The sequence below is a fragment of the Oncorhynchus clarkii genome, chromosome 21, assembly GCF_045791955.1.
Source record: "Oncorhynchus clarkii lewisi isolate Uvic-CL-2024 chromosome 21, UVic_Ocla_1.0, whole genome shotgun sequence".
In the NCBI taxonomy this organism is placed as follows: domain Eukaryota; kingdom Metazoa; phylum Chordata; class Actinopteri; order Salmoniformes; family Salmonidae; genus Oncorhynchus; species Oncorhynchus clarkii.
Genome location: NC_092167.1, coordinates 29,292,420 through 29,305,324, shown reverse-complemented (window position 1 = coordinate 29,305,324; position 12,905 = coordinate 29,292,420). Strand labels below are relative to the sequence as shown.

Here is a 12,905-nt window from a genome sequence, read left to right as displayed (position 1 = left end):
CCATAGCAACGGCTCTGCTTGGGCTGCGCTGCTCAATGACGAGACATGAGAGAGCAGTTAGTTAGCTACTTTTCATCACTTTAAAAACTCCAACAACTCAAGGAGCATTATTATTTTTTGTGAAAAAAATCTCTCCTCTCTAACCCGATGTAGGCCCCATCGGGCTCGGATAGCAGAGCTCTAGTTCAAATACGAGTGTTAGCCAGCTGAGCTAAAACCTTTTAGCTTGGGGAGCAAAAAGGCTTTGGGAGCTAACAAGTCAGCAGGTCTCAGACAAGGCTACTACTTATCAAGCATGCATGGTTACTTGACCTGAGAATATCAAATTCGTTTTTGATTCACTGAAATAATAATCCATAAATGCAATTCATGTATTTGTATTAGTAGAAATATTTTTTATTTATTTTACAAACCCTTTATTCCGTCATTATTTTACAAAATGTGCACAATTTATTACATTTATATATTACCACGTTATTATATGTGTGGTAAGTATATACGTGGACTCATTGCATAATTTGGCAATCAAAATAAGCTCTATTTCACATTACATGAATTTATAGTTACATTAATTATACAGTTACATTAATTATACAAAACAGACAACCTTATGTAGTGTTAGATACATAATCATATCAAGAAGCTGGCATCAAATCTATTGAAACGTGTTAACAAATGTACTTGAACACAATCTCTTCTCTTTAGAGTGCTTCCCGTCATAGGCACTGATTCCAACAATTACCACAAACATAGTTGATTATCATTCTTTACCGTATTCAGAGGAAGACAGTGGTTTATAATTGCATTGCCTCTACACTCTTAAAAAGGCCCAATATGTCATTAATTTCATATCTGATAATACAAAGTTCATATTTCAAAGTGAGGAGAAGGAGATCCATCTAATCTGAAGGCTTCTTCTTGTTTTCTTCTGGGCTGATGAAACTGGGTGGTGTAACTGGGGAACAGAGGACTCTAGAACCGTGATCTACAAACCTACAGTTTGGGTCGGAGAGAACCCACTACAGGCTTGTCTGAGGTGAACTCTGCCCACCAGGACGGGCGCTCTAGAACCTTGTTGCCCTGCATCACCGTGGACCACAGGTTCTTATAGAGCTGGAACACAGGAAAACAACAAGAATTGATAGGACAAAGTGTTTTGTGTGACTATGACAACATTTCAAACTGTTTGGATTGATGATTTGTTCTTTTTTAGTAACATGCTGGAATCCTAGTGGCGGTTTGCTGTGTGTAATTGGGGCAAGTAACTTGAAGAACTGTTGGCATTACAAGCAAAATTATGAAAGGTCAAAATCAACCAATCTTAATCATGCATTACTCACAATATTATTATTTTGACCTTTATTTAATTAGTATGTTTGGACAAAGAATGGCTTTCAAAGGGAAGTGCCGAAAAATGCCATAGCCTATTGCTAATCCCCTCGCGTCTATCCAATATTGATCACTAACAAACCGGACATACTTAATGTCACAACAACCACAAAAAACACCTTTCACATACAGAAACAGTACAAAGCATTATGTTTATAGCGGTGTTAAACTAGGTTTGTTATGTTATGAACTGAGATGTTTCTGAGAAGAGCTGGTTGAGTAACGCTGACTAGAGACAATATTTATAAAAACACTGGAGGTTTATGATTGAGATGTTGCACACGCACACACACACACACACACACACACACACGTTTCCAATGTGGTGATTTGAAATAGGTGACTGTATACAGTATCTCGATAAGACAGTCACAGCTGGGCTAGTATGTCCGTGTCCCAAATGACACCCTATTCCCTACATTGGAGGGCACCCCTGGTCAAATGTGGTGCACTATAAAAGGGAATAGGGTACTATTTGGGTCACAACATAGGAGTTATATTATACTGGAAAAAAATGCAACAATTTCAAGGATTTTACTGACTTAAATTAATTGTAAGGAACTCAGTCAATTTAAATAAATTAAATAAATTAAATTCACATGACTGGAAATACAGATATGCATCTGTTGGTCCAGATACCTTTAAAAAAAAAAAAATAGGTAGGAGCGTGGATCAGAAAACCAGTCAATATCTGGTATGACCACCATTTGCCTCGTGCAGTGCGACACATCTCCTTCACGAAGAGTTGATCAGGCTGTTGATTATAGCCTTTGGAATGTTGTTCCACTCCTCTTCAACGGCTGTGCGAAGTTGCTGGATATTGGCGGGAACTGGAATATGCTGTAGTACACGTCGATCCAGAGCAACCCAAACATGCTCAATGGGTGACATGTCTGGTGAGTATGCAGGCCATGGAAGAACTGGGACATTTTCAGTTTCAAGGAATTGTGTACAGATCCTTGTGACATGGTGCTGTGCATTATCATGCTGAAACATGAGGTGATGGTGGCAGATGGATGGCACAACGATGGGCCTCAGGATCTCGTCATGGTATCTCTGTGCATTCAAATTATCCAAGATAAAATGCAATTGTGTTCGTTGTCCGTAGCTTACGCCTGCACATATCATAACTCCACCGCCACCATTGGGCACTCTGTTCACAACGTTGATATCAGCAAACTGCTCACCCACACGACGCAATACACGTGGTCTGTGGTTGTGAGGCCGGTTGGACGTACTGGCAAATTCTCGAAAACAACGTTGGAGGCGGCTTATTGTAGATAAATTTACATAAAATGATCTGGAAACAGCTCTGGTGGATATTCCTGCAGTCCGCATGCCAATTGCACACTCCCTCAAAACTTGAGACATCTGTGGCATTTTGTTGTGTGACAAAACTACAAATTTTAGAGTTGCCTTTTATTGTCCCCAGCACAAGGCGCACCTGCGTAATGACCATCCAGTTCAAACAGCTTCTTGATATGCCACACCCATCAGGTAGATGGGATTATCTTGGCAAAGGAGAAATACTCCCTAACAGGGATGTAAACAAATTTGTGCGCACAAATTGAGAGAAATAAGCTTTTTGTGCATATGGAACATTTCGTGGATCATTTTTCAGCCCATGAAACATGGGACCAACACTTTACATGTTGCTTTTATATTTATGTTTAGTGTTTTCAACACAGGAGAAGAAGCATCAAGTCTTATCTGATCTCTATGATTTACTGACCTCAACAGGGGGTTATAGACAGACCACACTAATGATTACAATGTCATGTTAATAATTTATATTGTTATAAGGCCTTTATGACAAGTCAAGTATCCAGACACTAATATTGTATGTGCTCAGGGTATTGTCATCACAAAGCATTATGGTCCATTTGTTCAGTATATTTAAGGTACATTTGACCCCTATCTTCTAGCTATAGATATACATATAGTACTGTATATCATTGTATATTCCCCTCAATGCTTCCAACCCCATTCTATAAGAATTTCTAGGAAGTTCTAGAAATCCCCTGTGCTTCTGGGCTCAATCTCCAGCACTGTTTCCCTGGCAACACCTCAGGCAGGGTGTTGATTTGACAATGCATGATTTATGTAATTTTAAATGGTCCAGTCACTCACACAATGTTTGCAGGGTGATGGCACCCTATTCCCTCTATAGTGCACTGGGCCCTGGAAAAAATATTGCACTATAAAAAGAGAATAGAGTTCCATTTGTGACACAGGCACAAAATCACTGACCTCACCGGTATATTATTAGTTAGTACTTCTTGGCCCACACTTGATATGGGTTTCGGTGGGTGTTGTCGTGGTGATCTACCTCGCTCCACATTTGTTATGAGTCTCTGGATTGTGTTAAGCTAAATGTCAATGTAATTAAAAAAAATAATGTGTTTCTACCTAATATACAGTCAACCAAATACACTACATCAGTGGTTCCCAATCTTTTTATAGTCCAGTACCCCTTCAAACATTCAACCACCAGCTGCGTACGCCCTATAGCACCAGGGTCAGCGCACTCTCAAATGTTTTTCTTTTCTTCCATCATTGTAAGCCTGCCACAAACACACACTATACAACACATTTATTAAACATAAGAATGAGTGTGGGTTTTGTCACAATTGGCTCGTGGGAAGTGACAAAGATCTCTTATAGATCTCTTTATTTATTTAGCCATCTTACATTTAAAACCTTATTTGTTCGTCAAAAAAGGTGACTAACTCACCACAGGTTAATGAGAAGGGTGTGCTTGAAATGATGCACATAACTCTGCAATGTTGGGTTGTATTAGAGAGAGTCTCAGTCTTAAATCATTTTCCACACACAGTCTGTGCCTGTATTTAGTTTTCATGCTAGTGAGGGCCGAGAATCCACTCTCGCATAGGTACGTGGTTGCAAAGGGCGTCAGTGTCTTAACAGCGTGATCTGCCAAGGCAGGACACTCTGAGCGCAGACCTATCCAGAAATCTGGCAGTGGCTTCTGATTAAATAACATTTTCTCAGAAACGCATGTTGCCATTTTGATGAGGCTCTCTTGTTCAGATATCGGTATGTGGACTGGAGGCAGGGCATGAAAGGGATGACGAATCCAGTTGTTCGTGTCGTCCGTTTAGGGAAAGTACCTGTGTAATTGCACACCAGCTCACTCAGGTGCTTCGCTGTATCACATTTGACATTGTCCGTAAGCTTGAGTGTATTTGCACAAAAAAAAATCATACAATGCTGGAAAGCCTGTGTGTTGTCCTTGTTAATGCAGACAGAAAAGAGCTCCAACTTCTTAATCATAGCCTCAATTTTGTCCAGCACATCGAATATAGTTGAGGACAGTCCCTGTAATCCTAGATTCAGATCATTCAGGTGAGAAAAAAATCATCACCCAGATAGGCCAGTCGTGTGAGAAACTCGTCATCATGCAAGCGGTCAGACAAGTGAAAATTAGTCATTAAAGAAAAGCTTCATAAAGTTGTCTCTCAATTTAAAAAAAAAACGTGTCAATACTTTGCCCCTTGATAACCAGCACGTATGTTGTAAAAGCGTTACATGGTCGCTGAGCCATATCATTGCATAATGCAGAAAAAAACACAAGCGCTCAGGGGCCTTGCTTTAACAAAGTTAACCATTTTCACTGTAGTGTCCGTCTCCTCTTTCAGGCTTTCCCTTGGCAGGAAAATCAAGTCAAATTTTATTGGTCACATACACATGGTTAGCAGATGTTATTGCGAGTGTAGTGAAATGCGTATGCTTCTAGATCCGACAGTGCAGCAGTAATAGGTAATATCTAGCAATTCCACAACAAAACCTAAAACACAATCTAGTAAAGGAATGAGATGAGAATGTATAAGTCTAAAATATATGGATGAGCAGTGACAGAGCTGGAAAGATGCAATAGATAGTGAAGGATACAGTATATACATATGAGATGAGTAATGTGAGATATGTAAATATTCTTTAAGTAGCATTATTTAAGTGATGAGTGTTCCATTTATTAAAGTGGCCAATGATATCAAGTCTATAGATAGGCAGCTGCCTCTCTGTGCTACTGGTGGCTGTTTAACAATCTGATGGCCTTGAGATAGAAGCTGTTTTTCAATCTATCTGTCCCAGCTTTGGTGCACCTGTACTGATCTCACTTCTGGATGGAAGCGGGGTGAACAGGTAGTGGCTCGGGTGGTTATTGTCCTTGATGATCTTTTTTGCCTTCCTGTGACATCGGGTGTTGTAGGAGTCCTGGAGGGCAGGTAGTTTGCCCCCGGTGATGCGTTGTGCAGACCGCACCACCCTCTGGAAAGCCCAGCGGTTGTGGGCGGTGCAGTTGCCGTACCAGGCGGTGATACAGCCCGACAGGGTGCTCTCAATTGTGCACCTGTAAAGGTTAGTGAGGGTTTTCGGTGACAAGTCACATTTTTTTCAGCCTCCTGAGGTTGAAGAGGCACTGTTGCTGGATGAGTCAACAGAACCTCTCGGTGGATGCTGCAGTGTACCAAGCGGCGTAGGGATGTCGTGGCTTTTGCTCCATCAGTACAGATACCAACATATTGACCACCAAAGTCCATTTGGTATCACAAAGCTGTCCAGTACTTTAAAAATATCCTCTCATGTTGTCCTGGTTTCCAGAAGAGGATGTCTTCCTTAATTGACCCTCCATAAAAGTAACGGACATATACCAGCTGTGCAAGTCTGTTGACTCATCCAGCTGTAACGCATATAATTCACTGGCTTGTATTTGAAGCAGTAATTATTTCAAAACATCTCCTGCCATGTCACTGATGCGTTGTGAAACAGTGTTGTTTGATGAGGACATTGTCTGTACAGCTTTTTTGGCCTTTTCCCCCAGCACTGTCCCAGCCATATCTGCGGCAGCAGGAAGAATTAAGTCCTCCACAATAGTATGGGGCCTGCCTGTCCTAGCCACTCGGTAGCTCACCATACGCTTCTAGACGCTTCTTATTAATGGTATCTGTTGCTTTTATATTTGTTGTCATGTTTAGTTTCTAAATGTCTGTGTGAAGGTTTCCTGCGAGAAAGTAACGGTTAACGTGATTGGATGTTAATTATTTGACTAGGATGCCTGTATTTGACATTGTGCTGTAATTTCGCTGAACACTAGATGGTTTCATTTTATTTTTGGCAGTGAAACGAGGCTACTCAGGGCGAGAAAAAAAACCTCACCCAAGTGTTTAGCCCCATTGGAAAATATAAAATGCACGGTTTAAAAATGTGAATAAAAATAAATAAATAAGTGAATCACATTTTTATTTGGCGTACCCTCGACAGCATTGCGTACCCCAGTTTGGGAATACCTGCACTACATGACCAAAAGTATGTGGACACCTGCTCATTTCAAAATCATGGGCATTATTATGGAGTTGGTCCCCCCTTGCTGCTATAACAGCCTCCATTCATCTGGGAATGCTTTCCACTAGATGTTGGAACATTGCTGCAGGAACTTGCTTCCACTCAGCCACAAGAGCATAAGTGCGGTTGGGCACTGATGTTGGGCGATTAGGCCTGGCTCACAGTCGGCATTCCAATTAATCCCAAAGGTGTTCGATGGGGTTGAGTTCAGGGCTCTGTGCAGGCCAGTCAAGTTCTTCCACACAGATCTCAACAAACCATTTCTGTATGGACCTCACTTTGTGGACGAGGGCATTGTCATGCTGAAGCAGGAAAGGGCCTTCTCCAAACTGTTGCCACAAAGTTGGAAGCACAGAATCGTCTAGAATGTCATTGTATGTTGTCGCGTTTAGATTTCCTTTCCCTGAAACTAAGGGGCCTAGCCCGAACCATGAAAAATAGCCTCAGACCATTATTCCTCCTCCACGAAACTTTAACAGTTGGAACTATGGATTGGGGCAGGTAGCGTTCTCTTGGTATCATCCAAACCCAGATTCTTCCGTCGGACTGCCAGATGGTGAAGCGCGATTCGTCACTCCAGAGAACGCAATTCCACTGCTCCAGAATCCAATGGCGGTGAGCTTTACACCACTCCAGCCGATGCTTGGCATTGCACATGGTGATCTTAGGCTTGTGTGCGGCTGCTTGACCATGGAAGCTTCCGACGAAAAGTTATTGTGCCGACGTTGCTTCCAGAGGCAGTTTGGAACTCGGTACTGAGTGTTGCAACCGAGGACAGATGATTTTAACGCGCTGCACGTTTCAGCACTCGGAGGTCCCGTTCTGTGAGCTTGTGTGGCTTACCACTTCGCGGCTGAGCCATTGTTGCTCCTAGCCATTTCCACTTCACAGTAACAGCACTTACAGTTGACTGGAGCAGCTCTAGAAGGGCAGAAATTTGACAAACTGACTTGTTGGAAAAGTGGCATCCTATGATGGTGCCACGTTGAAAGTCACAGCTCTTCAGTAAGGACATTCTACTGCCAATGTTTCTCTATGGAGATTGCATGGCTGGGTGCTCAAATTTATATACCTGTCAGCAACGGGTGTGGCTGAAATAGCCAAATCCACTAATCTGAAGGGGTGTCCACACACTTTTGCGTATATAGTGTGTGTCTCAAACACACTAAAGCTAAATGTCAAAAATCTAAATGTTTCTTATACAGCACACAGCCAGGGAGCAGAGAGGGTCAGACTCACACCATTGCGTGAGGTTGGAAGGAAATGCCATTGCTTCAACGACACCATAAAACAACCCTAATTCAGTTAAATGTCTGCTCTGAAACTTGCACCTGTGAACATGCATTAATAGCAACACCAACAACATTTTATAGCAATGCTACTAGCAAAAGCAGGTAAGACAAACACTATTCTTGCTACTACCAGTACTACCACTACTACTACCACCAGCACTACTACCACAGAACTCCATCTCATGCTTCTGTGACTGTTCTGTCGTTCTACTATTAGTGTCACTATTAAATAACAATGATGATAAATATATTGATTAATGATCTATTTAGATTTGCTTACAATTGTACAGATTTATTCTACTACTCAGCTCAGCTAGGAAGGCATGTTTATCCCACTCTCTCCAGGTCCAGTATTGTGTGTGTGTGTGTGTGTGTGTACTGTCTGCCAACGAAAGCAGCTGTGAGTCTTCACAGAGTGAAAACAAAGCATCCATTTTCTGAGCCCAGAAAGACAAGGGGAGCATTTGAAAGCCAGACTCCTAACAAAACAGATGACACACACAATTAAAGGTCATACACACACTCCGACATCATCCCTCCTTAGTAATGCATTATCCTGGCGGACACACACACACACACACACACACACACACACACACACACACACACACACACACACACACACACACACACACACACACACACACACACACACACACACACACACACACACACACACACACACACACACACACACACACACACCATCACTCCTGGCTGACACACTTGGGCCTGTATGTTTATAGGTTTGGGTCAGTGTGTTTACTGGAAGATGACAGCAGCCTCTGGAACTCTCCTCTTGCTCTATTCCAGTAAAAAGAAGTGTTCCATCCTTTAAGAGTAGGTTAATAGCAGAACACTCTGTATTGTTTTATTGAGACCTTTTGTTGTTTGGACCATTGTGATGGTCTATGTGGAAACTCAGTGTCTCAAAAATTGTTGTTGTGTCTCCGCAGACTCTTCAAACACAAGAGCACTGTCTGAGTGCATGGATGAATAGGTTACTAGCATTACTCAAACAGACATGATTTAATCAATGGATGAGTATTAAGCCTAGTGTTATCCGTTATCCAAACAGCCATTAAAATAGGGTAAATGAGTAAGACCAGACAAGTGTGTGTGTGTGTTTGTAATTCTGTGTTCCTGCAAGTTAAGCAGTCATAGGTCCACAATCTCATTCGGCTCCTCTGTTTCTATTCTAACTGTTCATATTTCCATTTTTGTTTCTGTATAGTGAGTTGTGACGGTGTCTAAAATGTACTTTAAAATGCACCGGATCAGGATTAGATATGACTCTGGCGCTGACATTTCACACGTCGGTCTTGTCTTACCTCCCCGTCCGCATTGCCAATGGGTGAGTTGAGGATGAAGTCAGGAGGGGCAACGGCGTCCACCAAAGCTATGGCCTCGTCCTTCAGCTGTTAGAGGGAGAGAAGGAGAGAGGGACTAATGGGAAGAATGGAGGGAGAGACAGAAAGAGTATACACACAGACAACAGTGATGGTGCTCTAAAGAGAGCACACTGCAAGCCAATAAACACCTATGAGGTCATCCCCCTCAGTCCTCCAAACATATGAATAAAATCATCACTAACTCAAGACCACATGACATTTAATGGGTTATTTAGGCCAATCTCATTTGTTTATGCATGTAAGGCTTGGGCAATATTCTGTTTATACCGTAAACACTGTGGTATTTCTAGATCCCAACAGTATGATTTTCAATACCGTTTAAATTAAAATAGATTTTTAACTGTATTAAACATACATGCCCAAGTGTATACCTAGGTATGGTACAGAAACGGTATGAAAATCTGGATACCGCCCAACCCTAGTTTATATGAGAACTGACCTGAGAGCAGAGGGTGAGGATGGCCTGCTGGATCCAATCAGCTGGCTCCCAACCAGAGAAATAACCCCCTGGAGGAACACAACAACAACACACAGAATATAATACATAATCAGGCGTGCTTAACTCTCACAAGGATACAGACTTTGGGAGATGTATGAATCAAGTGTTTCCGGGTAGGAGTGTTGATCTAGGGTCAGGCCTACCTGGTCCATGTTATCTTACTCATTATTATGTAAAAGGATAAATTGATCCTAGATCAGACCCTATATGAATATGGGGAAGTCAAACTTGAATGAGAAAGACGGCCAGCACTCAAATGAACCTGACCCTGGTACAGCGTGGCCATGTGGTTGCTGAGGGTCCACAGGCTGTAGAGGGCACAGAGCTGTTTAAGAACTGGTCTGAGACCAGCCGGTGTGTCCTCATCATGGGTCTGGTCGTGGAACCTCTGCACCACGGTGTGCTCTATGTACACGATGGACAAGGAACGGCAGTAGAACACCTGGATATGCACAGACACACACGTACGCAAACACAGAGAGCGCAACGTTTGGAAATGTAAAAAGCTACTTGTACTAACACTGTAGGAATGACAAAAAGTGACAAGTTATACTAGTTAAACGTACGTACGCATAGAGAGAGAGCAAGAGAAAAAAACAGTGTTTACTAGATTCCAATTTCCAAACACTGCAGGTTTGAGAGTGAACCAAACGCACACAAACCCCAATCCACTACCCCCCCTCGAGTTATCATAACCCCCATTCTCAGTCCTGGTATTAAATTGTGTGTCTGTGCCTCTCCCCCTGTTTGGCCTTGACTGGGCGATGCCCACCCTTCCTGTTCCATGTCGGCAGAGAGAACACAGATCCTCTCCCACGCCTCTGAACTCCTCTACCGCTCTGCCAAGGTCGCTGTGTTCCCCGCCTAGTCCCCTGGTCTGGGTACGAGAGAACTCTGGATCTGCCTCCTCTCTGCATGTCATTTCACACAAGACCTGGGTTCAAACAGTATTTGCTTAATTTCCAATACTTTTAGCTGAGCTTGATGAGCATGATTGAGCTTGCCTGCGCAGCAAAACCAAAGGAACTGACGGAAAAGTCCCAAAAGTGCAAACTCCAACCCATCTGGCATTCTCAAACCAGGCTCAAGCAAAGGCTCAACTATTTGAACCCAGGTGTGGGTATGAGATCTCTCTCTGGCTGTACCTCCTCTGTGGACTCTCTGGCTGTACGCCCCCCCCCCCCTCCTTCCATTAGGTCAGTCAGTCCGTATGTCCCTCTATTGCAATGGGTGAAGTAATCATCAGTAATGGACAAATATTTTAGAAAAATACTAAAAACACTGACACTTAATAGAGCGAATATGAAAACAAACTTCCTTTGGTCATAATGTGGCACCATAGTGGAGTTCAAACTTGTTTTGGTCATACACTCTAGAAAAAAAAGGTTATTGAGAATTTCTTTGAAGTGCGCAATGGTTCTATGGAACAATATTTCTACTCCAATAACCTTTTTCTTGGAGAGGGTTCTTCGCTGTCTGAATGGTTGCAACGGACCCTTTTTCTAGCCGCAGTGGGTTCGGTTCCTATGGGGGGTTTTCATTGCAGGCAATCATGAATTAGCCTACCATATTGGTATGAAGTAGTCTTATCAGACATTAACCATGCAATAACTGGAGCCAGCCAGCAACATATGAAATATGTCAAAACACATTCTGATAGATCTGATAAACGCATTTGTTATTAGGCAAGTGTGAGTTGACACTATAGCCGTCTTTAGCTAATCCTTGTTCTAAGCTAACCGGATACAGGGTTCGGGTTAGGACAACACCACAGCCATACATGCTGAGCCAACTGGCCTAGGGAAGCTGCCAAAGCAAACGCTCACTCTTCACACACTAGAGCTGGGCGATATGGACAAAAATCCATATCAAGATAAATTGACTGAATTACCACGATAACAATACATTTAAAGATTTCATTTGCAGCAGTTTATTTTTTTTGTATTACCCTTACAACTATTTTTATTTTTGTAGCTATCAATTGTCACAATAACAAAAAAAATCACCCATATTAGCAAGCTTCATTTCAAACTTCACATTTCTCTAGCAGGGCCCTATAGGCTATTTTATAGTAATTAACAACAACATCAAAATGTCCATGATAAGTGGTTGGTGTCGATAATTGTCGGTTTATCGTCCCAGCTCTAAAGAGCACACGCACGCGCATCCTTTAAAGAAGAGAGAAGATAAGAGGCAGAGAAGAGACATGATAAGTTAGAAAATACTCTGGTCTTCTTTCTTTCTCTCGCTCGCTCTCCCCCTCCTCGCTCTCTCGGAGTGTCAGTGGTAACAGATGTCTTCCTGACTTCAGCACATTCCTAATGTTGGTTCCATAAGAAACTCCAGCAGTCTCATCAGTGTTCTGTTCCATCAATCTCATCTACTCTAAACTTCCTCTCCTACAGTCACACCTGGAGTATCAAAGACTTTCCAGAGGAGAAAAAGGACTGCACTCGGTCATCTTTTTGGGATAGTTTCCCAAATTGAAAACCTGTGTGCATGAAACCCAATTTCTGTGTATATTTCCCATTGACATGAGCGCGTGATTGAAAACCGAAGTCTGAGTTAGGCACAGACATATCTCTTGACAACAGCCCTGATATGTATGTATGTATGTATGTATGTATGTATGTATATATATATATAAGATTGTGTGTTTGAGTCCCAAGTTAGGATTTTGGGCCTATAAACTAATACTGAATACAGCTCAACTGACTTTGCATTGTACGAAACAAGAACATGCACACCCAAAAGACCCTCGATTCGTAATGACACGTGCTCAATGGAAGGCTAAACCTGTCAAACTCCGTAAGGATGCATGCTCGACTGAAGATGTGTTTATATTTACGTTATTACACACTACCGTAGCTGCATCTTTACGGTCTTAACATTGCTCGAAACCATCTGTTTTGTGTTATTATATCATAGAACCATTAGATAATTCAGAGT

General features: G+C 42.2%; 1 protein-coding gene across 3 annotated transcripts in view; it reads right to left on the bottom strand.

Moving 5' to 3' along the window:
• Nucleotides 1-372: 372 nt before the first annotated feature.
• LOC139378835 (acyl-CoA oxidase 3, pristanoyl) overlaps nt 373-12,905 on the bottom strand; it is a 31,562-nt gene continuing 19,029 nt past the window's right edge. For all 3 annotated transcript variants that reach the window (XM_071121373.1, XM_071121375.1, XM_071121374.1), the window contains 4 exons: nt 10,224-10,398; nt 9,897-9,964; nt 9,377-9,463; nt 373-1,113 (listed from right to left, as the gene is read on the bottom strand). In XM_071121373.1, the coding sequence (XP_070977474.1) occupies nt 994-1,113; nt 9,377-9,463; nt 9,897-9,964; nt 10,224-10,398 (450 nt within the window). In that variant the 3' untranslated portion in view covers nt 373-993. The remainder of the gene's footprint in view (nt 1,114-9,376; nt 9,464-9,896; nt 9,965-10,223; nt 10,399-12,905) is intronic.